This window comes from Mytilus californianus, unplaced genomic scaffold (genome assembly GCF_021869535.1).
Source record: "Mytilus californianus isolate M0D057914Y unplaced genomic scaffold, xbMytCali1.0.p SCAF_5, whole genome shotgun sequence".
In the NCBI taxonomy this organism is placed as follows: Eukaryota; Metazoa; Mollusca; class Bivalvia; order Mytilida; family Mytilidae; genus Mytilus; species Mytilus californianus.
In genome coordinates, this window is record NW_026262701.1 from 99,520,176 (window position 1) to 99,544,860 (window position 24,685).

Below are 24,685 nucleotides of genomic sequence, written 5' to 3' on the forward strand. Positions count from 1 at the left end.
TCTTTACTACTACAGTCACCCACACAGTTCACTACTACACACTGCTGATTAGATAGCTACTGCAACTGATTTGAAGGCTAACTACAAGAGATAACCTTATAATGTTCAGTTGTAGCGAGAAAGCAATTCTTACATCTGCCATGTTACCCCTTTCTTTTTGCCGATAATTTGAAATTGTACATGGAAAATTTTTGTCCAAGTTTTCTTGGCATCAGTGAAAGGGAATGGTCAGTTATGCTCCTGTATGGTATTGCCTCAATCAATTGCATGCAGCGACACAGGTCTCGTTCCTGTATTGGTCTTGTTTCCAATCTATAGGGTTTTAAAAGTGATATATTTTTAATGAAAATATCACTGTGACTGTGCATGTGTTTGTTTACAGCAGATATATCAGTCAATGCAAATACACAACTGATTATGAAAGCAGATATCTCAGTTAATGTGAACAAAACAATGATAATAAACGTGTATTAATCTGTCAGTGGTAGATACAGAGTAAACTGAAATAGGGGATGTTGTGTTGGAGGAGGGGTTCAGTTTGAGGAAGGTGATGCAGCCTGGATTGGTTAACAGAAATTGAGTGAAATGGAAGAGCTAAGGGGGAGGGAGATAAATGCTCTGTTGGATAAAACATTGAGAGTAATTGTTTTTATGTCTGAGGAGTACTGTAAACCAACTTATTTTCGCAACTTTCGTGAGTAGAAAAATAACGCAAATATAAATCATCGTGAATATGTAAAACTTAGATTGTTCCTTATTTAACTATATCAAATTAATTTGAAAATCGTGAAATTAAATCGTCATGAAAAGGGATAGATTGGGCTTTACGCAAAATAAAGTATCTGCGAAAAAGTTTATTCTGTTTGGGTGGATTTTGGTTTTAGGCGCACCAATTTTTCTTTGAGCTTAAACTTGACTATGTAACACCATAATTTTGCTCTAGTTAACATGACATTTGAATAACGATTAACTTTTGATCTGTTATGGGGAAAACATAATACATGAAAACATTGTATGTTCTGCAATGGATAACAGGTTGGAAGTTCATGTTTAAAAAAATATGGTTAGCCAATAAAGTATTGGACAGTTACTGTTTGTTTAATAAGAGTCAGTTATAATATATTAGTTTCAAAGACATTTTTGTTAATATTAAAGATTAAATCCTGAACTTTTCTTTTTATTAGATGGATATGACAACAGAAGAAAAAAGACAAAAGCACCAGAAAGAATTACGAGAGAAATTAAATGAAGAGGCATTGCAAAGATTAAAAGGAATGAAAACAGGCACAGAAGATAAAAAGTAAACCATTAATATAGAGTTTATATTACATCTTAATTACAATCCCACAGAGTAAGAGGGTTTAGAAGTTATTTTATGATAGGAGATAAAGTTAATATAAGTGGGAATAGGGAGAAAAAGAAAAGTAACCAAATTTTTACCAGGGCTTCATAATTTTGTTAAATATACTTTTAAAGCTTTCACATAGCTAAAAAGGCTTTTTTAGAGCTTTTAAAGCTGAAAAAAAGATTTAAAATTCTCAACACCAAATGGGAAAGTTCAGGAAAAATGTCAGTTACCTCTCTCCAAATTAAATTTCCATTGATAACATAAAAAGAAATGGCAAATTCTTGTTGAAGTTGCAACTAGATTTTAATGTCTCGCCTGCAAAGAAAGTTGCAGAATGCGAGACATGGGGATAACTATACGGTGACGTTAACTATGTGTATAAATCTTTTTTTTCAGAATATAGAAGAACTGGATGCTTCATATCTTGTATGCAGATACCTTATGTTACTGAGTTTTAGTTTGTCATGTGTTCATTGTCCTTGACCTCATTTTCATGGTTCAGCAACTGCATGAACAAAAAATTATTGTTTTTTTTTTGTAATGTGAATTTCTCACTTATTTTGAGTAAAAGGATATGTAAATATATTTGGTATATGGGTTCCTTGCAACGTCTACATGTCCGTCAGACAGGGTTCACCTGACCTTGACCATGTCATGGATCAGTGATCAAGATTAAAGTAACATGATTAGGTCCATATCTCAGATACTATCAGCAGTTGTTCAAATATATGTGGTGTATGGAATTATGATTATAATGTGTGTATGTCAATTTGGCATGTTTCATCTGACCTTGACCTCATTTTCATAGTTCATTGGTTAATTGTTAAGTTTTTGTGTTGGTCTGTTTTTCAAATACTATAAGCAATAGGTTAACTATATTTGTTGTATGGAATGATTGTAAGGTGTTCATGTCTGTTTTGCATACATCCTTAGTCCTTGACCTCATTTTTATGGTTCATTGGTCAATGTTAAGTTTCTGTAGTTTGGTCCTCTGCTCAGATACTTTTAAGTAATATGTCAACTATATTTAGTGTATGGAATGATTGTAGGGTTTACATATCTTTTTGGCAGGGTTCATCTGACCTTGACCTCATTTTTATGGTTCATTGGTCAATATTAAGTTTTCCTGGTTAAGCCTGTTTCTTAGATATTATAAGCAATAGGTCAACTATATTTAGTGCATGGAATGATTGTTAGGTGTACATGTTTGTCTGTCATATATCATCTTACTTTGACCTCATTTTCATGGTTCATTGGTCAATGTTAAGTTTTCACAGTTTAGTTTGTTTTTTTATCTATAAGCAAAAGTCTACTATATTTGGTGTTTGGAATGATTTTAAGGTGTACATGTATGTCTGCCAGGGTTTATCTGACCTTGACCTTATTGTCATCAATCATTGAGAAAGTTTAAGCATATGTGATACTTGCAGTAAAACCTTTTAAGACTTTCAACATTTAATCAATCTTGGTCAGTACAACAGGCTAGACATGTCAGTGTGTGCACTCTTGTAGTAGTTAAACTTGCATTTGAACACTTATATTGATGTGTAAATATGAGCAAAGTTTATTAAATGACATATACATTATTTGTATGTATTACTAATAAAATAGAAAATACCACAATATATATCTAAAGAACTGGGTAAGAATCAATTTCAATATTTTTAGACATTGTGTTTTAGCTAAAGCCACTATGTTGATATTTAATAGAAAAAAACAATTATTCCATGTATCTTATTTTTAGAGTGCGGAAGTCAAATATTTCTTACAGTAAACCATCATGGCTCCCTCATGATTCAGAAGTTAGGGACCTCCAGTTATTTGTTGGTAAGTTGTAAGTCTTTAGTATTAACTGGAAATAAACATTTAAAAAAACTTAGGGAGCAATAGACATTTAAAAACTCCTTGTACTTGTCCACTACCAATATACATTATATTTTTTAAATAGGAAGTTTCTCAAAGTTGTGAGAGTTGGATGAAACAAAGGTTACATGATTCAAAGATTTTAGAAAGGATGTACTGAGAATTGGTTCTAATAAAGAAAATTTAGACATTGAAAGGTGAAACTAGTTTCACTAAGGTCCTATATTTAGAAGGTTTTCATTATTGATATACTAAACCCAATCATTGTTTGAAATTCAAATAGATATACTTTCAAATTGTTCACACAGAACCAAACATGAAATGTTTATCTAATAAATACAAACACTTGTTGAAAAGAAAGCTATCCAGTAAATGGGCAGCAAGTTTTATTAACACAATTAATGTTCAACAAAAAAGCTTGCTGAACACTGTGGATTAAGCCTTGGTACATAGTCTACGGATTAAGCTTTGGTACATAGACAGTCTACCAAATAAAAGTACAACTTCTAAATACATGTAAATGATAAATTACATAATCTGTACGATACACAAATATATTATGTGGGGGTGGGGGTGGGACTGGTAGGAAAGAATTCAATAGATCTTTGTTGCACTGACTACAAGCTTCAAAACTTTTCATACATAAAATACTTGTTATTAACATAATAATTTGTGAAAAATCACAATAATCGACTAATCGACTTTGGATACTATCTGACAAAATAATATCATAAACCTGTTTAATATTAGAAGGCACCATTCAGATTACTGTATTTTTTTTTACTTTCGTGAGTACAAAATAACGCGAATATAAATTGTTGTGAATATGTAAAACTTGGATCTTACCTTATTTAACTACATCATGTTAATTTGAAAATCGCATAATTTCATTGCAGTGAAGTGGACAAAAAGTGAAATAAAGTATAAGAAATGCTTTTAGTAAACATACAGGAATAACTATTTAAACCTTAACATGTGTTTGTCTAACTTGAATAAATACATATATATTCAAAACATTCAACAGATTTTATATGAAAAAAATAAATAAAATTACAGAGTACATATTACCATAGTAAATGTCCATGTTTTGGATTACTCGACAAAGTTGTTTCATCTTAACTTACACTCTTCCCTGAAGAAAACATTTGATGCTTTTGTTTTTAATTTTAAAGTACATGTTGACATGTATATCATTGGGAAAAAAAAAGATTATGAAAAATGCATAAATTTTTATTTAGTATGCTGGAATTTGACTTTTGTATTTTGAAGCAATACAAAGGCTGATATTGCTTGTACTGGTATATGATGCCATCAGTATATTGAGGTATCAACACTTATATCAGATATTCAAACCATAGTAATAAAGACATGGTTTATTACAGATAGAAAGTATGAGACTGTCATCTTACCTGTCTTTGGTATACCAACACCATTTCATATTGCTACAATAAAGGTTTGTATCAACTGAAAGTATATACTGCTAATTAGTGTCTGTTGTTTTAGAAATTTATACCTGTGTGTTATAATATGAAATATATTGGTTTGGCATGATTTAATATGGATAAGTATTCAACACAGACCAAATGACAAGAAAGACTTTACATTCTAATTAAGAAGCCCCATGTGAGAACAATTAGATTTCAATATTTTGAGAATTTTTGACGTATAATCATTAATAAACTGAGGTTTACATTTGCTTAATCTATACTAGTCCCAGTAATTACTAATTAATTGGACACTACTATTAAAATTTCTCGTTTCTTTTTTATATCATCATGCTTTATTGAATTCAATACCTTCGTTGTTTTTAAACATGTATTTTATGTTTGCTTTTCTTTTTAGAACATAAGTCAGTCAATAGAAGGCGACTACACATATCTCCGTATAAATTTCTATCATCCTGGATCATCTCTTGGTAGAAATGAAGGAAATGTTTTTCCTCAACCAGATGCTACCTTCCTTAAAGAAATGTAAGTAGATTTATATAACATTATATAACATTTATTTTACTTTAACTTACATAATTAAGGATCACATATGGTAATTTGTATGTCATTGAATAATTGAACAATGAAAAATGAAGCCAAAAAAGCACAGGTTCATGAAAATTATTGTAAATTTGTAATTTAACAAAGAATGTTTACATTTATTGAAAGAATTCTTGAAGTACTTTAATCTAACTTAGAAAATCATGCTTTCAAACCCTTATATATCCACCTTAAGGGTTGTATAGGGTATGAAAATATGGTAATTCCTGGCAGGAAAACCTATACTAAAGAGAAGTGTCCTTTCAGCTGTTCCAGATGTCAAATTTTACACACTCTTCTCGTTATAGAACAAATTTTTTTCCTATATCCAATATATCCCCATTTTCAAGTGGCATTCAAAACTCCCGCCCTTCATTCCCCTTGACCCACTTTGAAGAACCTTCCTATTGGATTACATTGTTAATTTGTTCTCGTCCTGAATTTGGAAGAATTATAAATAAGCAAAAAACAATCAATCACTCTTAATAACAATGGCTTTTCTCCTAATGATAAAATTAAGTCATGAATAGTGCAAGACAACAGGACCTTGAGCAATGATCATAATACATTCTTCTTCTTTAGTCCTCTTCATGCATTCTTGTACATGAGGTCATCATAAGTGCCCTCCACTGTTGCCCCTCTTGTTCCTTATCTATGCCTCTCTCCATGTCTTTCCCATGCTTCTCAGTTCTATAAGTGTACATAATTTCAATACAAAAAATTAAAAAAGTTAATAACTATATCAGTTTCCATCATTAAAAACTTCCTCTAAGTGGAATAATTCTTTCACATATCACTACCAAGTACAGGTAGACACTTGGTTAGGGGACTATTCTAAGTGTTTAAACATGATTAGAAATATTGAATTGTTTTATCTTACAGTACCTACAGAAGTTCAAACACCAAAGAGCCAGGAGAAATATCTGCTCCATCATTAAATTTGAATACAGCATTCAGATTGATTAAAGAAGTACAGAAAAAGTTTAAAACCAGAGAGGCAGAGGAAAGGGAAAAAGAGGTAAGAATATATTCTTTGGATTGACAAGTTTTTTTTCTTCTTTGCCCAATCAAAAAAGGAGCAATAGTGCTACTTGTATGTTCATTCATACATATGCGATTTACGGTGATTTAAGATATTGCTCAAAACTTTTTTGTCAGGGGATACATACCTATATATTAGAAATATGAATATAAAATTATCCTGATTTAGTATTGAATCGGTTAACAATTTGTTACAAAAAGTTCACTTGCCATACCTGAGTGAAATTAGAATTGTCCAATTGTAAAAAGTAGTTTTGAACCGTACAGTAAACTTGCTTGTAAATTGTTTCTGTTTGAAGTAAAATTGATGGGTAAATAAAATTGATGGTTGACTTACAGTATTTGCTATTAAAGCATGTACTGTAAAATAAATTAATGGTGACCTATTATTGCAATAAAGGAAGATAAAATATAAAGGTAATATGAGATATTTATGTGAATGTGACCATTTGCACAATCAAATCTGTATATAAAGGGCTCTCAAGTAAAAAGAATTTTTGTTTCATATGAACTTCTGCCTTTTATATGGAGTTAGTTTTATAATTGTATATTTTTCTGGTGACTCATAGGCAATAATTGCTAATGTTCATTTTACATGGTGCAATATTGTTATGTTTCATTTCTTTATGATTATCTTCTAAAGCTTACAACGATCAAAATGATCAAAATTTGATGGGTTAAGCTAAGGTTAAGTAATTTGAACATATATTATTTGTCATATTTCTTTTTTGTTTTTATTTTTTCTTTTAAAGACAATCTCATGTTTTTCTTTAAAGGACAATCTCATGTTGGTATTAATAAAAAATATAAATGAGAAAAAAAATGCAAACCTCAACTTTTATTTTTAGATGTATTTAAAAATATATGACAAATATGATAAAATTGAAATATAATCAATTAATAATCAATTATGTACCTCAGTTTTATTGTGTTAAGTGATTATGTTTTTTTGCCTATTGTCCAACACTACACATATGATGATACATATTCTTTATATTATATTTATTTTCAGGGTATTGTTAAACAAGACACACTTGTTATCAATCCAAACAGAGGAAATCCAAAATTAAAAGACCTATATATCAGACCAAATATTGTATCAAAGAGAATCTCAGGAACATTGGAAGCCCATACAAATGGTATAGTTACTGTTAATTGACAGTTTATGGTGTTTGATTGAAAAAGAACAGATCAGATACTTTCGTCAATTAGGTTATTATCCCCTGTAACTCAGAGGACATAGTTATTGTTTTCATTTGTCCTTGGAAACACAACAATACTCAGAAACTGCATGTCAGGAAAGCTTTCCTACTATGCTGTCAGTTTGAGATGACAATTTTTGGGGAGAAATAGGACTTTGACCATGTTTTGTCTCCCCTGTGACGACAGTCTTGGAATTTAGTTGCTGTAAGCTTTACTTAGGGATTGCTTTTCCAGCTACGGCTCAGGTGACGGCGTCAACAATTGCTGAGTTTTCTGCTTAAGTTAGTTTGATAGAAACTACTTGTGATAGATCATTGATATTTAATACAAAGTTGCATTACTATCAGTACATATCAGTTTGACGACTTTTTTGAGGCCCTGCCCCTAGGACATGGTCCAGTGACTGAATTAAATAGCAATTTTCAATGTTAAGTTTTCTGCTTAAGTTAGTTTGATAGGATCTACTTGTGATAGATCAATGATATTTTGTATGAAGTTGCATTACTATCAGTTCATATCTGAGTTTGATGACTATCTTGAGGCCCTGCCCCCTAGGTCATGGTCCAGTGACTTTGAATTTTTTAGCAATTTTCAATGTTAAGTTTTTCTGCTTAAGTCAGTTTGATAAGAACTACTTGAGATAGATCAATGATATTTTGTATAAAGTTGCATTACTATCAGTACATATCAGTTTGACAACTATTTTGAGGCCCTGCCCCTAGGACATTAAAAGGCAATTTTCATTGTTAAGTTTTTCTGCTTATGGTTTATTGATAGGAACTACTTACAATAAACAACAATATTTTCTATGAAGTTAAATTACTTTCTGTACATCTAAGTTTGTCGACCATTTTCAGGCCCTGCGCACCAGATCATGGTCCAGTGACTGAATTATTAAGCAATGTTGCTGTCCATCAGATTGTCTTTTTCTGAATTTTATGCCGATAGGCGAGACATATCTCTGTGTTAACAGTTTATTTAATTTTTATAACACAATAACACCTTGTGAATTCATCTCCTATGAGACCATTTGCCGGCAAGTTTGTACTTGGTATGATCTATAACATTGGCTTTCCAAATATTTTGGCCTCCAGCATTTCTGAAGAGACATTATTTGTCAAAATTTACATCTAGGACAGTAAAATTGGTACTGTTTAATGTTAGTGTATATCTATGTCAACAGATATATTTGGTGCAGTTTAATTGGTACTGTTCAATGTTATTGTTTATCTATGATTACAAACCTTTTGTTTCTTTATAGGATTTAGGTTTACTTCAGTGAGAGGAGATAAAGTTGATATCCTATATAACAACATCAAAAATGCTTTCTTCCAGCCTTGTGATGGAGAAATGATAATCTTGCTACATTTCCATTTGAAGGTAAGGAAATTCTCTGTAATAGATACCTTACAGTTTGAGGTAGCGATTAAAATTACCCAATTCATACTCAAAACAGCATTGCTCTCTGTTTGAAATAAAATTTTAAAGGCCTATATCCTTTTGGGAAATATTGGCTATGGCTTTTGACCAAAATAAATTTCTAACACACTCATTTAGATGTAAAAATTTTACCAAAACATTACTTTGGCAATGCATGTGGCAAAGGCTGTCTGAAGCAAAAACTATCCCAGTTTATACAAAAAATTGATCAAAATTCTGATTCAAACACCAATGTGTTCAATTATGACATTATGATGACATCATTACTGACAGTATTTCTTAAAGTTTGTTGATGTTGTATTCTGCAGATACTTTTATACTTTTTTATACGCCCGTCAATTTTTGACGGGACGTATTATGGTATACAAATGTCCGGTGTCTGTCCGTCCGTCTGTCTGTCCGGCGTAAACATGTCGCACCGTAACTTGAGAATGACTTATCCAAATTTCATGAAACTTAACATAGTTGTTTCTTATGATGGTCAAACGATCTGTATACTTTTTGGTGAAAATAAGATTAAAACTTTAGAGTTACGGGACTTAGTAACTAAAACAGGTGTGTGTTTTTTTTCACATGTCGCGCCGTATCTCAAAAACAATTTATTATTATTGCTTAAAACTTTACACACTTCTTAGTTATATTAATCTTAAGATCTGTATACTTTTTGGTGATGATTCAAAATTTTATTTTAGAGATATTGAGTATTTTGTTAAAAAAGGGGGAGGGGTTTTTCACATGTCATGGCGTATCTCAAAAACAGTTTATGATTATTGCTTAAAACTTTACACACTTCTTAGTTATATTAATCTAAAGATCTGTATACTTTTTGGTTTTGATTCAAAATTTTATTTTTGAGATATTGATTTTTTTTTTAAAAGGGGGGTTTTCACATGTCGCGCCGTATCTCAAAAACGATTTATGATTATTGCTTAAAATTTTACACACTTCTTAGTTATATTAATCTAAAGATCTGTATACTTTTTGGTTTTGATTCAAAATTTTATTTTAGAGATATTGAGTTTTTTGTAAAAAAAAAAAAGGGGGTTTTCGCATGTCATGCCGTATGTCAGAAACTATTTATGCTTATTGCATAAAAATTCACACACAAGACGACGGGCGTATCATGCGCTCATGGCGCAGCTGTTTATTTCATCAAAGTATGATAATTTCTAAATTTATATTTCATGATATTTTAGGGTCAATATTGATCCTTTATGAACCCAGTCTTTAGGAAATAAAAAGAAAATCCACTTCCGTTTAAATAAAAAAGGAATGAAAATAATTTGGTCATGACATGTAGATTGAACTTTATATAGAGAGGATATTAAATGAATAAACAGAGGTTTCAATGATTTTATAATATTATGCAGCATGCCATTCTGTTTGGCAAGAAGAAACACATTGATGTAGAGTTTTACACAGAAGTTGGAGAAATCACAACAGATCTTGGGAAACACCAGCACATGCATGACCGTGATGATTTACATGCTGAACAGGTATGTAGGAGTTTACTGATATGTCAACCTAATTAAACACTTCTATTGGCAAATAGTGAAATTAGAAATTCTATTTGTTAATAAATTTTTACTTCAATTTTACATTTATAATATTTTTAATGTGTTGAAAAAAAATCTATTAATCTGTACAATTATAGTGGTAGGTTTTTTTTTTTATGTTTGTTGCCTTTATTTTACTTTGAATTTTAAAGCATATAATATTATTAGGTTTCTGCAAATGAGTTTTTATTCAGAAAGAGGTATATATAGTATACTGTTTTTAAAATATTTAAAAAAAATCATTTTTGCACCACTGCAGTTAATTAATAATTTTTTACTGTAAAGGCTGAGAGAGAATACAGACAGAAGTTAAAGTCTGCATTTAAAGGTTTCTGTGAAAAGGTGGAAAACATAACAAAACAGGAGGTAGAATTTGATACACCATTCAGAGAACTAGGATTCCATGGAGTACCATTTAGATCCACAGTATTGTTACAACCAACTAGTGGATGTCTGGTTAACCTTGTAGAGTGGGTAAGTAGAATTGGCCCAAAGCAACATGGAATCAGTGCTATTCACTGTGTACAAGAGGAGGAGTGTAGAGATATGGCAGCAAAAATGTCATACTGTTGATTCATTTATTTCCGTGGGTACCAATTTTTATGATTGAGGAAAACTTGCTTGTTCATTGATATTTGATTTCATGGTTTTGCCAGTCTGCATACAACCTTACTGAGAATTGCAATTTGTTGAACATTTAAATTTTGGTTCGCCTTTATCTTTCGAAAATTGGAGTTCAACAAATGATAGTGCATCCACAGTAGTCTTTAATTACTGTGCCTTGCATAAATAAAGGAAAACTCACCAGCAGTCTAATAGAATGGCTTTTGAAAAATAACAAGCTTTTTAAAAAAATACTGGAAATTGTCAACTGATTTGTTTTCCTTCCCAATCACTTCAGCAGTTCAAATAGAATTGACACCGCATTGTACTATATAAAGTATACATTTATGGCCGAATCAGTTGTACGTATGTGGAACTTGGTAAAAGAGACTTCAGAAACTATTGAACCTAATTCCTGATTGGACAGTTTGAAAGCAATTACATTTAACAGGACACTTTTCAAATATACTGTAAATCTGTTGTAGCATGCTCAAGGCAACTTTCATTTAAAAAAAAATGAATTTCTTTTTGTTTAGCCTCCATTTGTGATATCATTAGATGAAGTTGAATTGGTGCATTTTGAACGTGTGCAGTTCCATTTGAAGAATTTTGATATGGTATTTGTGTTCAAAGATTACAGTAAAAAAGTAGCAATGGTGAACTCAATTCCAATGCAAATGTTGGATCATGTCAAGGAATGGCTGAAGTAAGATTTATATTTGTAATAGTTTCATAAAAAGTTGACATGATATCTTTTTTATAGAAAAATTATTAAAGGGCCAAGTGAGCTATTCTCATCACTTGGTGTACTTTGTCGGTTGTCTGTTTACTTTTACATCTACTCTTAAACTCCTTGGCCAAATTTAAACAAACTTTGCCACAATCATCATTTGGGTATATAATTTAAAAAATGTGTCCAATAACCCTCCCTGCCAACTAACATGGCCGAAATGTCTAAGAATAGAACATAGGGGTAAAATGCAAGTTTTTTCTAATATCTTGAAAACCTCAATAGAGAGAGAAAATTTGACAGTACATAAATACTAATGTTGAGATCTGCCTACTGTTCATTTTTATCTAAAATGAGACAACTTCTTATTGGAGTTATTGCCCTTTAAAGACAATTTTTACCTTCTTTTTGTTTTGTTTGACCTTATATCTTGAAAACTATAATAGAAAGAGAAAAACTTTAAATAGCAGAAATGATCCACAAGACAAGATCTACAAATAAGGTGATATTTCTGAAATCATTTTCAAATCTTTAAGAGGTGTTAATGCCCTTAAATTACAATTTTAACCATTTTGGGGTGCTTTTACCTAATGTCTTGAAAACTAATTGATAGATAGAAACTTTAAAACTTGAAAAATATGAGCAAGACAAGATCTGTAAATAGGTTGGCATAGATGATATAGTCAGTCATGAATTATATTCTAGTTTACAATGTTGGAGAGTATCCATTGTTGAAGATACAAATAGACCTAGATGAGCGACACATGCTCTTTAGAGCCTCTAATTTTATTTTTTTTATGTAATGTTATTAGTCATTGTGATATGGTAAAAATTTCATCATAATAAGTGGGGGGCCTTAGTGGGCGAGTGGTCCAAGTAGTCGAACTACTGTATCACTAGCCTATCAACACTGAGGATGTGAGTTCCAATCCCACATGTGGCAGGTGGCAGGTGTGCTCGACTCCAATCTTAATTTACTAGGATTGTTAGTTTTCCTACCAAAGGTCAGTGGTTCTCTCCAGGCATTTCTGGCTTCCTCCACCATTAAAAATTGACAGCCACGAAATCACCAATCAGTCAATCATAATAAGTGATTAGTTATGTTGTTAAAATTGAGAATAATGTTAAGCATTTGTACAAAAATTTGAAACACAGTTTAATTTGATTGTAATTGAATTTTCTCCCAGTTGATAAGAAGTAACTATACTATGGGACATAAAGTTGTAAACTTTGATCTAACTTATTTATTCTTTTTAAAAGTACCTGTTAGTAAATGATTACTAATCTATGTCTTATTCATTTGATAGTTCCTGTGATATTCGATACTCAGAGGGAGTTCAGAGTTTGAATTGGTCTAAGATTATGAAGACAATTACAGATGATCCAGACGGATTCTTTGACAGTGGTGGATGGTCTTTCTTAGACCCAGAAAGTGATGTAAGTGCAATTACATCTATCACAGAAAATTATGTTTGCTCAGCTATAATTTTTTTCTGGTATAATTTTCCATTTTTTTTTTAGTAAATGCATTTTACAAAACTCTTGAATAATAGAAAAGAAGGGATATGGGATATCCATCCATGACACAAAATCAGTACATGCACAGCAAAAAATACAAAAAGCTAAAGAACAGCACTTTTATTGCTGTTCTTCATCTCAAAGTCACAGTGAGGCCTTTTTAGTTTAATAACTTCACATAGTTGTTTCATTATGAAAAAAAAAGATGTTGTATGATGGCTTATGAGACAACTCTCCCCTAGAAATTAGCAACTACAAGTCACTGTATGGCCTTCATCAATGAGCAAAACCCATACTGCTTGGCTAGCTTTAATAGGCCCTGAAATGACAAATGTAAAACAACTCAAACGAGAAAACCAACTAATAATTAGACTATTTTTGATTATATTTGGCAAACCAAGTATTTTGTTTACCACAGGCTGAAGCTGATGATGGTGATGATTCAGAAGAAGATGAACATTATGAACCCTCTGGCGATGATGATTCTGCTGAGGAAAGCAGCGATTATAGTGAGGAAAGTGACTGGGAAGGAGAAGAGGAAGACTCAGGTATGTCATATGATGATGGATTAGGTAGAGCAGAAAAATTTCCCATTCACTCTCCTCTTCTGGCTCAAAATTGTTTCCAGAACAATTCCCAGTGTTAAATTTGTGTCGTCAGTTCCAAAACCATTGTACAAAAATGTATCTCAAGTCTTAAGGAATATGATATTTAGTGCAAGGAAATTGTATAATCTGTAACGTAAAACAATGATAGATGCATATTTTTAAAGGTACATGTAAAAGAATGTCAACTGTCAGGTTATCTATTCCCCACGAAAGTCCCATTTAGACCATGAATTTTATTGAAAGAGTGTGGAGCTCTCTACCTTGGGGCCCATCTGAAACTTCCATTTATGATTAAAATTATACATATGATTATACACAAACATTTGATAAAGGAATTGTTTTAAATGTTAGAAGTATCAACATACACAGTATTTTTTTTTTTACTTTGTAGAAGAAGGAGAAGACGATCTTGGTTCAAGTGAAGAAAGTGGTAAAGATTGGGATGAACTTGAAGAGGAGGCAAGAAGAGGTATTTTCAATTTAAAACCAGTCTATAGACTGTATAAATTATTAGGTTTTCTAGCTCTTGATATTGTAAAATACCAGGCGTGAGCCACAATGTTAAGCTTTTTGTAAGTCTCAAAGCGAAAAAGCTTCACATTGTGTCGAGTGGGTGATAATTTACAATATCTAGGTATAGAAAACCTGATAATCTATTTATCGCTCCACTACTTTCTTTTCCCCTCCTTTAGTCAGTTTTAGGCTTGATGAAAGTAAGCTTGGTAACGTCTCATCACACATTGTGCATTGCAGATGATGTTTGCTCACGTCTCAAAGCCGTAATACGAGAATTATGTAGCGACTGAGCAGGGTGATATAGGTGAAGGGAAGAACGATAACAGGGAATATAAACAAATATCACTTGTCTTAGTTTCAGAAATAAAAAAAAAATAACAGTAATGTCAATATTGCATCAGATTTAATTTGCAAAAAGTGCTTTAATCTAATCTATAAAGCTGCTATTTAAAAGAATAACAAATGTGAATGGAACCTCAAACAAGGGATATAAGTCTAGATAATTTTGTGAGCTTTCTAGTTCAGTAAAATCTGGTTTCTGACATATATAACAGATTATCTAACCCTTTAAGAAAACTTGAGGGCTATTCCATTACAACAAACCTTTAAACACAAGGAAGCAGACTATTTCTGAGTTAATTAGGAAATAATTGATGGCAGCTTGAGATTTGTTTCATTTAACCATGGGTTGGGCATTTATATTCATTATTTTATCCCTAGCAAAGCGAGTGGTATAATACAGATGTATATGCCCAACCCATGGTTAAATGAAAATAAATCTACGGCTGCCATGAATTATTTTGATTCTGATAGGACAAATACGGTAATTTTGTCAACCGTGTAAGTCCTATGCACACGATACTGTTTTGGCTGTCCCATTTAACCCCCATATAGTAATATTAATTTATTAAATAATAAATTAAAAAAAAACTTACATTTTTCACCTAAAAATGTTCTTTTTATCTTATTGTATTACACACAAGAAGCCTGAAATTGCCTGGTGTTAACATTTGATGCCGGAAGCATACATATGATGTCACTTTGTTTAGTTGCCATCATTTTGCAGAATTTTTGTTTTATGAAATTTAACACGGAAATAATAACTGAAATGGACTGATTTGTTTATTTTGTATAAGAATAGAGATAACCGTATTGTATTTGAAGCTTGGCCGATGTAAAACGTAGGTTTTACTGTAGCAAATTGAATTTACCTGGTCGTATAAATAAGGTGGGCGTAATGTTGAACAGCCAATGATGTATGTATAATGATATTTAGGTTGTCATATTAGAATCACTCATTAGATTAATGGTGTTTGTTGATGGCTGCTTAACATTCAGCAGCAAAACCACTAACGGAGGGGATATTCAACTTTATGTACTATTCTGTTACTAAGGTGATGTTTTAAAGTTCATTGGGCAGAGAAATGATTCCAATGTGCCTTTGTGGGATGTGATGATGTTAGATGGAATAGCCATTGTAGACTAAATTATATTATAGATGCTAATTTTAGCTCACCTTGCCTACAAGGCCATTTGTGCATGCATTGACCATAAATTCTAAATTCATTTTCTTCAAATTTGTCATGAGTTCTAATTGTTGTGATATTGTACCTTTCTTAAAATATTGCATCTTGAATCGAAGTGAACCAGGCATTTGAAAACCAGAAGGAGGGATGCTAGATGACTAATATTTATCAGTATAATTTGTAAAAAGATATGGTTGTTTTGTCCAAGGATGAGCTTAATAATAATGAAAAATATGGGTATTTTATTTTAGTGTAGTGCTTCATTTCCAATTAGGCCAATTTTGCCAAGTAGTAGATAAATAATCAATAATAATGTAGGGTCATTGCATAAATACAGAGGAATGTTGTCCTGAACTGTATTTCATATTGCATGAGCTTGAGATATATGTTATGAGGGACAATACTAGTAAAATTGAGAATGGAAATGGGGAATATGTCAAAGAGACAACAACCCGAACAAAGAGCCGAAGGCCACCAATGGGTCTTCAACACAGCGAGAAAATCCCGCACCCGGAGGTGGTCCTCAGCTGGCCCCTCAATAAAATTGTGTACTAGTTCAGTGAAAATGGACGTCACACTAAACTCCAAGACATATAAATGAACTAAAATTAAAAAAATATATAAGATTAACAAAGGCCAGAGGCTCCTGACTTGGGACAGGCGCAAAAATGCGGCGGGGTTAAACATGTATTGTGAGATCTCAACCCTCCCCCTATACCTCTAGCCAATGTAGAATAAAGAAACACATAGCAATACGCACAGTAAAACTCAAAAGAAGTCTGAGTCAGATGCAATAATTCTTAAAATATAGTACCAAATATTTCAGGAACATTGATATCTTCATATAATTCCTGCAGCACTAATGCCTGCAGTAAAAAAATAATGTCAATTTTGGCCATCTTTTTTATCCTTTGCTTGCTAGCGTGCAATAATGGTTTTAGTCAAAACATCTCTAGTGCTTTTCAGACTTTTAAGGGGAAAGATTGGAATGCAATATCAGTCAAGATGCAATATTTTAACTTATCAGAAATTCTCTACTTTTAAGGTAGACCAGTAAAAATATTCACAAGTATTGCATCTTTATTTTACAGAAAAATATACATGAAATATTTGATTCTATATACTGTGGATTCATTATTATTTGTTGGATACCAATTTTTTGTGGGTATAGGTGAACCGTGAAACTGACCTTTCAATTCTCAAGACTAGATAGGTATTTTATAGGATAATATCCTTTTTAGATAAAAGAAAACAAAGGATATGGGGTATCCATCCAGGACACAAAATCAGTAAATGCACAACAAAAAAACATACAAAAAGCGAAGGAACAGCGCTTTTATTGCTGTTCTTCATCTCAAAGTCACAGTGAGATGTCAACATAGAATTGTAATCTGGCTGATACTGGTGAATTTCAAGCAACCATAAATGATCAAGGAATTACAAATTTTCTATTGGCTAGTGTGCAGACATTGGCAAAACCATGAAATCAAATATCCTCGAAAATGCAAGTTTCCCTCCATCCACGAAAATTGGTACCCAAGAAAATAAATGAATCCAAAGTATATAAAATACATTTATGATTCTATTTTCTCTATTTTAGCCGATGCTGATGCTGAGAATCCGTATGCTGAGGCAGCACCTGCAAGACACATATCATCTAAACATCACCACAAATCATCACATCACCATAGCAGTAGTAGTAGCCACCACAAACCCAGTAGTGGTAGCCACCACAAACCCAGTAGTGGTAGCCACCACAAACCCAGCAGTGGTAGCCACCACAAACCCAGTAGTAGTAGCAAACGTAAACGGTCAGATAGTGGAAGTCACGATAGAAAGAAAGATAAAAAGAAAAGACATTAAAATAATGAAAACAAATTGCGAATATTTATAACGCAATAAGAACATAAGAACAAATGATCAAAGACAAAATAAAAGCAAAAGTTGTAATTAATATGTAAAGTATATGTTGTTTGAAATCTTATACTAGTGTCTCACTTTTTCTGATATACTGTTAGACAATTTAAAAACTATGAGTATCATGAGTTATGTATATACTTAAAAAAAATCTTTACTGGTTTCATCATAGTGTACTTATGTATTATATTACCAAATAGCCCAGGATATTGAATTATTACATAAAAGACCGTAGGTTGTATATGTAGAGAATGTGATATCCACCTGAATATAAATACTTAAGTTGTCATTTTTGCTTTCCATGCAATATGAATAATGTGAGGAGACGCATATGGACTGTCAGGGGCCAAACAAAGGATAAAAATGAACAGAAAGTTTATAGTGCTTGTATTCTGTTAATAAATACATAGTTTCATCAAAGGGTTTTATTTTATGCCAAATGAATTCAGTTGAGAAAACATCAAGCCTTTTTACAATTTAAATAGATAGACTTTTTTGAAAAATTCTAGTACATACATTATAATTGCAAAATCAATTACCATAGTGATTAGAACTGTGGAGGAAGGAATAGGTTCGGGTTGTTGGTTCACAAATCTGTGTTCACGCTTGTTGATATCAGAGTTATACCCTTGTCCCTCTGTTCGTTTATTTGTCTGTACGTCCCAAAATTAGTTTCCATTCTCTAACCTTAGTTCGCCTGAACTAAATGTTATAAAACTTATACACAATGTTTATTACCACCAAACACAGATCAAGTTTGAATTTGGGTGGTATCACTTTTGCCTTTCTTGAGTTATGTGCCTTTGTAAATTGAAAAATTGCAGAATTTGCCGTATATTTTAAAGAAAGGGCATCTGTGTTCCATGGACACATTCTTCATTTATTTTCTCTGTGAGTTATCAATTCCATTCACTAATATAACTGTTGTTATAGGACCTGTGACAAGCTGAATTTTATAACAAAACTTTATGATGGCTACATCACATCTAGTTCTTAATTCTCTCTGGTCACTGCAGCTACCTCCACCAATAAAATCTGACTGCCATGACCAACAGTCAATCTTCAATCAATCTATTTCTTAGCCTATTGGAGCAAATTTGCTAATTTTTTATGCCCCTGCCTCTAGGAAAAGGTGGCATTAAGTGTTACACATGCCCTTCCATCTGTCCCATTTTCGTTTCCACATTCTTAACTGTTTTCCTCATCCAAATTTTATTAAACTCATACACAATGCTAAGAACAGAAACTCATGAATTTTGTCAGTGAGTGACTTACTGTTTAGATTTAGCCCCTTTATAACTTGGAATATTGCAAATTTTTCGTTTCCGCACTCTAACTTAAATTTGCCTCATTCAAATTTTATAAAACTCATACACAATGCTAAGATCCAGAGTTCGAATTTGTGCAGTGATTCACTTTTTTTACTAGCGTTATGCCATATCAGAAAACTTATTACATAAGATATAAAAACACAACAGTGAAAATATGAAAATAACACACAGTACAAAAATACCTAAGACTAGAACAATGGAACTCTTTAAAAACTAGCAGTGACATCAAATACTCTCAAAAAGTATTTTCACATATAAGCAAGCTGGAGGGGGGACATTTGTGTCTTCAAGACACATTCTTCTTTTTTATTAATCAGTTTAGTGCATTATGTATGAAACTGCCCCTTATTAATAAAAGCAAAACTGGTCCATTACAGACAAACAGCATTAATACAGGGCCATTATGAATAAACAGGACCATTATGGAAAAACAGTTCCAATATGAATAATCAGGGCTATTACAGATTTTCAGTTATTATCAATTCAAATACATTTCTGGGGAAAAGAAACATCAAGAAATTGAAAGTTCCCAAGAATCATGACTTATCTTATTTGAAATTGTTGTCAAGTTAATAACTACATAATACATTCTCAATTTATTTAATTTTGAGTTTTAAAATCCAGAATGAAATTTTGTACTATGTATGCCATAAACATGATAAATTGCTTTGAATAGGACAACAATACAACTACATTTATATTAATATTTACATGATATTCCATCACATCAACTTTCTTTTTAATATTACATTTGGTATAATTATATATACCGGTATATAGATTCTTACATTTGTACCAGTGGATTATTGGATTTATCCAATCGAGATAGTTAGAATTGATAATTTAACTATCAAGATTGGATAAATCATATAATCAATGAGTAACTATGAACAAATTTGTTTCTCTAATAATTATCAAATAAATTTCCATTTTCATAAAGGAAAATCCCCTTCGAGTGCCTTCCACATTCCACAAATTTGTCAATTTCATTAACACCTGTTAGCATATTTTGATTCATCCTGTGAGCTGATAAAGGTTATGACCCTTAAACTCATCCAATCATCTTCTGAGATCATCGGCAACCACACGTTGTTTATACGATTATTCCGGATAGGGTTAAATTGCCACAGAATTAGAGAAATACAATTTCTCCACAAAAAAGTGATTTGGCTTGATTAAATATTACACATTGACTGTTTGGTTAATAAAAGTGTTAAGAAACGGGTGTTTTCAAATTGACCCTGTTATTTGTCTTCGGTCAGTAATAATGGCCTCGGAGGCTGTAATATCCCTCTGAGTTGTCTCATGCCATTACAGACATCCTCAACAATTATAACAGACCTTGGACATATAACAGGGCCATTATTAAATCACCCATTAATTAGTACTACATGTGATCCTGGTTAGCTCTTTTGTGGTCTTTCGCCATCATTTAGTATTTTGTCATTCGTCAGTGGCGGATCCAGAACTTTTCATAAGGAGGGGGCCCGCTCCAGTCATGCTTCAGTGATTCCCTATATAATCAAACAAATTTTTCCCACGAAAGGGGGGGCCAGGGCCCCCCCTGGAACAGCCTATGTTCGTTATGAACACTTTAAACTACTGTTGCACTGATCATCTAAAATAGTGATCCAATAAGCAATTTGCAACCATAAAGAATTATTTCATGTTCGACTTGTTCCTAGTTACTTTTGTTGCTTGCCTTTATATTGTGAGTGCATTAAGAAGTCATAATTTACCATGAAAATTATAGTCAACACCCCTCTGACATAATAGAATGGACCATATTGTTACCCAAAAATAGAGTTCATGTGACTGACTTGATGGACTCAATACATGTTGGTATTTTCAGAACCAAGTCTTTTGAATATGCACAGTTCTGAGGATTCATTATTCGAGGGGTACCAATTTTCTCACAGTTCTGTGGATTCAAAATTCGAGGTGTACCAATTTTCTTCGAATTCATAGGGATAGGTTATCACCATTTAAAATGTTCAATAAAGAACATATTTTTTATGAGCTTGTATGGAGTATTTAACAATACCTTGAAATTTTACTGGAAAAAATGGTTTTCGGATGGTTACTTGAGTTTCTCTAATTTCTTCACTATTTTCACATTTCCCAACAGATTGTGAAAAAATTGTTCTCCTCACTAGTGAAATAACTTCTCTGGTAATGATTAGTCACTAGTGAAATAACTTCTCTAGAAATGATAAGTCGAAATTTAATTATGACGTCAAATTTTCTTGGTTTCTTCTTAATTTCCTATTGTGACGTCATGAAAAAAGGCGACCATGTCTGATGACTAATCACTTCACATATAAAGAACACAACTTTCTGCAAATCTTTGAAAAGGAAGGATAAAAATCATTATTAAACAGATTCCACCACTATAACTTGTGTATTACGATATTTCTCCACTCTCAACAGTGAAATTTTAATTATTTAAAAAGCTCGGCAAGCCTCGCGCTTTAAATATTAAAATTTAACTTGTCTCGAGAGGAGAAATGTTGTAACAAACTTGTTGCAGTGGTGGAATCTATATTTCTTTTTCTTGATTAGAACGATACATATACTGATTGGGGGATATAGGGAGTGGAAATAAGCCTATTGAGTTTGAGGGTCAAAGGTCAATGTAGCTGTTACTATAAATAGTGAAAAAAGAATGGAAAATGGTTTCTGGATGGTACTTTTGAGTTTCCCTTGCTTGATGGGAAAGATTCTGATTTAGTGTAAACAATATTTTATTTTGAAAATAATAACGTAAACATTACAAAATGACAATTTTATTGGGATTGGAAAACAAGTGAATTTTCACTTATACAAATTCCTCTCCCAAATTCTGATTTAGAGCACTGCCTGAGGTTATAATGAACACCTGTCAAAAATTGACATGATTATTCAATTGCTACACACCCATACTTAATCCTAAATTACCCTTTAAGCTTACTCATGCAGGATGTCACACTTGTACTTTGAATATTCAATAATGAAGAAAAAAAACCTTATTAAAAAAAATTTACAATTAAATAAATAAATAAATAAAATGTAAAACGTCTTGAATATATACAATAATAAAAAAAAAACGATATGAATAAATATAAAAAAAAAATCAAAAACCGTCTGCTGTTGTGTATAATATGCATCCCCTCTACCAACTAATTTTTTTGGTGGGTAAAAAAGTGAGTATAATACATGACAAAATACGGTAGTTGCTTACATCCATCTTATTTGGACTCTTGTGGCTAGTTATCTCCTTAGCAATCATACCACGTCTTATTTTTATCAGGATATAATATTTTCTTGAAAGCTACTTTCAAATTGGTGATTAGAATAAATTATCTGACCTGTATGGCTTCCACTGGCAGACAGAGGATTTATATTGAAAGATCTCTGAAATGAAGTATCTAGAGAACTGCTAAATCAATTTAAGCCTTGTGAGGAATAGAGTTTTACTTTATGATTTGCCCAACACAGTTGACAGTCCCGTCAAGATATGTCAGGAGACAAATTCATGAAGGTATCCAAGAAATTACCAGTTAGCAAATACATCAATCATGCCCCTTTTACTTTGTTAAGGCAAAATATTAATGCTAAAACTGTTGATGTAAATTGCAGATTTTGTGTTCAAAAATTAACGTTGACAGAAAGGCCTGTTATTTATCCCAACTTATGAGATAAAAGTTATTTTAACAATAATTTTTTTTATATAAGGGAGCTACCATTTGATTTTTATGGGGGGGGGGGGGGGGGGGGCTAGGATGAAATTTAAAAAAAAAGACAGGACAGAGGTTTTGAGTAAAAAAAAAGGCCGGATGAGCAACTTGGCCAAAAAAAAAGGCAGGATGACAATTTATGTAAAATAAGTCAGGATAAACTATTAAAAAAAAAGGCAGGACCTATTAGAGAAAAAAATAAAAAGGCAGGACAGAGATAACAACTAAAAAAAAAGGCAGGACAAAATTTTTCATCCTAGCCCCCCACCATAAAAATCAAATGGTAGCTCCCTAAAAGACCTTCCATAAATCATTCCTTCAATATATTGCTTTGGTTTGTAAATCCATAGAAAGATCATAACAGAAAAGGACAGTAAATCTGATATCCTAGGTTGAGGGATTGTTGTACTCTGCATGTCAATCATCACCTCTTTTTTAAGGGTTTTCTAAATGAACTTTTGCACATCAAAAGGTCTCAACCTACCTAAAATGACATCATTGTTAGGTGGCAGACAAGTAGAAGATTACTTGCATATCCTTCCAGTACACCAGCTTTTCAGTTCCTCCTGAATTTGATTAATATAGACTTTGAACAATCAATAAAGTTCATAGATCTCATGTTTTCAATTGCAGCATGTTACAATTAAGAAGTCCTCACCTGAAGTCCTAACCTTTATATGTCTGTATGGGTTGCAGGACATTGTGTTGTCTTATAAGATAATATTTGCAAGGGAACCCGTAGGAAGGTTTACATGTAAGGATATTTTTGGTGCAAATTGTGAAAAAAATAAAAAATAAAATGACAACTACTTACCACCACCCCCACCTTTCCCTAAACAAGTTTAAATAGGAAGGTAAGAAAATGATAGTTTGCAAATATAGCTTATCACAGCATAAAGTTTATGAACCATTGAACTGTATATTAAAAAAATATTTTAAAACAAATATTACAAATTTTTTTTTTCCCATACCCAAAAAAGATGCATATATCTTTTTATAAAGTCAGAAAAAACCTCCATTCAGCTATAGATTGTGTTGTATTTGAGCAATATAAAACATTAAAACTGGTTATTTGTACATTTTATAAGGTTAAAGGGTAAGAAATATACTTTAATGCAGTCTTAGCCAAAAATAGAGGCTGTGAACTTATAGCCTTGCCCCATGCATTTTTGTTTTTCGGAAGGAAACTTTTCAATATTAAAACATGGTCAAGGTGCCCTTTATCTTAGAACTGTGTCCCTCTGCCCTTAAAGCTAGCTAGAACTCTAAATATCAGCTTTTTTTTTGCTGTCAAAATTTCTCTATCAAAGTTTCTGTGAAAAAAACTAAAAAAAAAATAGTAAAAATAATTTCAAGGGCAATAACTCCTTTAACATGTTTAAGGGTATACAAAACAGTTTTGATCCCAGTGATTTTTTACGAAAATTTGCAAACAAACTATTTTTCACCTATTCAATTCAAATATGTAATAAAAAATATGCCTTCATGTGCTACTTTAAGAGATAAATGGAATCAAAATTTTAAACATTTACTCAAAATTTCATTTTTTTGGACATTTCTATCCTTTGGATACACATACCTAACTTTTTTGTTTCAGAAGATAAACACAAGCGGATTTTTGTAAAAACATTTGGAAAATCTTCTTTACATAAGTATGCTCTAAATTTGTATAACAATACTCTGGAAATAATTAGCTTTAATCAAAGTTTCATGATTTTAGAAAAAAAACAGCATTTTTTTGC

At 32.0% G+C, this 24,685-nt stretch overlaps 1 protein-coding gene across 1 annotated transcript in view; it reads left to right on the forward strand.

The window, feature by feature from the left end:
* Positions 1-18,316, forward strand: part of LOC127700387 (FACT complex subunit SPT16-like) — a 40,674-nt gene extending 22,358 nt beyond the window's left edge. The window contains exons 12-25 of the mRNA XM_052203833.1: positions 1,185-1,300; positions 3,093-3,175; positions 4,594-4,664; positions 5,054-5,181; positions 6,121-6,256; positions 7,292-7,418; positions 8,744-8,862; positions 10,293-10,418; positions 10,764-10,952; positions 11,618-11,787; positions 13,119-13,248; positions 13,748-13,877; positions 14,329-14,406; positions 17,580-18,316. Of these exons, the coding sequence (XP_052059793.1) occupies positions 1,185-1,300; positions 3,093-3,175; positions 4,594-4,664; positions 5,054-5,181; positions 6,121-6,256; positions 7,292-7,418; positions 8,744-8,862; positions 10,293-10,418; positions 10,764-10,952; positions 11,618-11,787; positions 13,119-13,248; positions 13,748-13,877; positions 14,329-14,406; positions 17,580-17,842 (1,866 nt within the window). The 3' untranslated portion in view covers positions 17,843-18,316. The remainder of the gene's footprint in view (positions 1-1,184; positions 1,301-3,092; positions 3,176-4,593; positions 4,665-5,053; positions 5,182-6,120; positions 6,257-7,291; positions 7,419-8,743; positions 8,863-10,292; positions 10,419-10,763; positions 10,953-11,617; positions 11,788-13,118; positions 13,249-13,747; positions 13,878-14,328; positions 14,407-17,579) is intronic.
* The last annotated feature ends 6,369 nt before the right edge of the window (positions 18,317-24,685 follow it).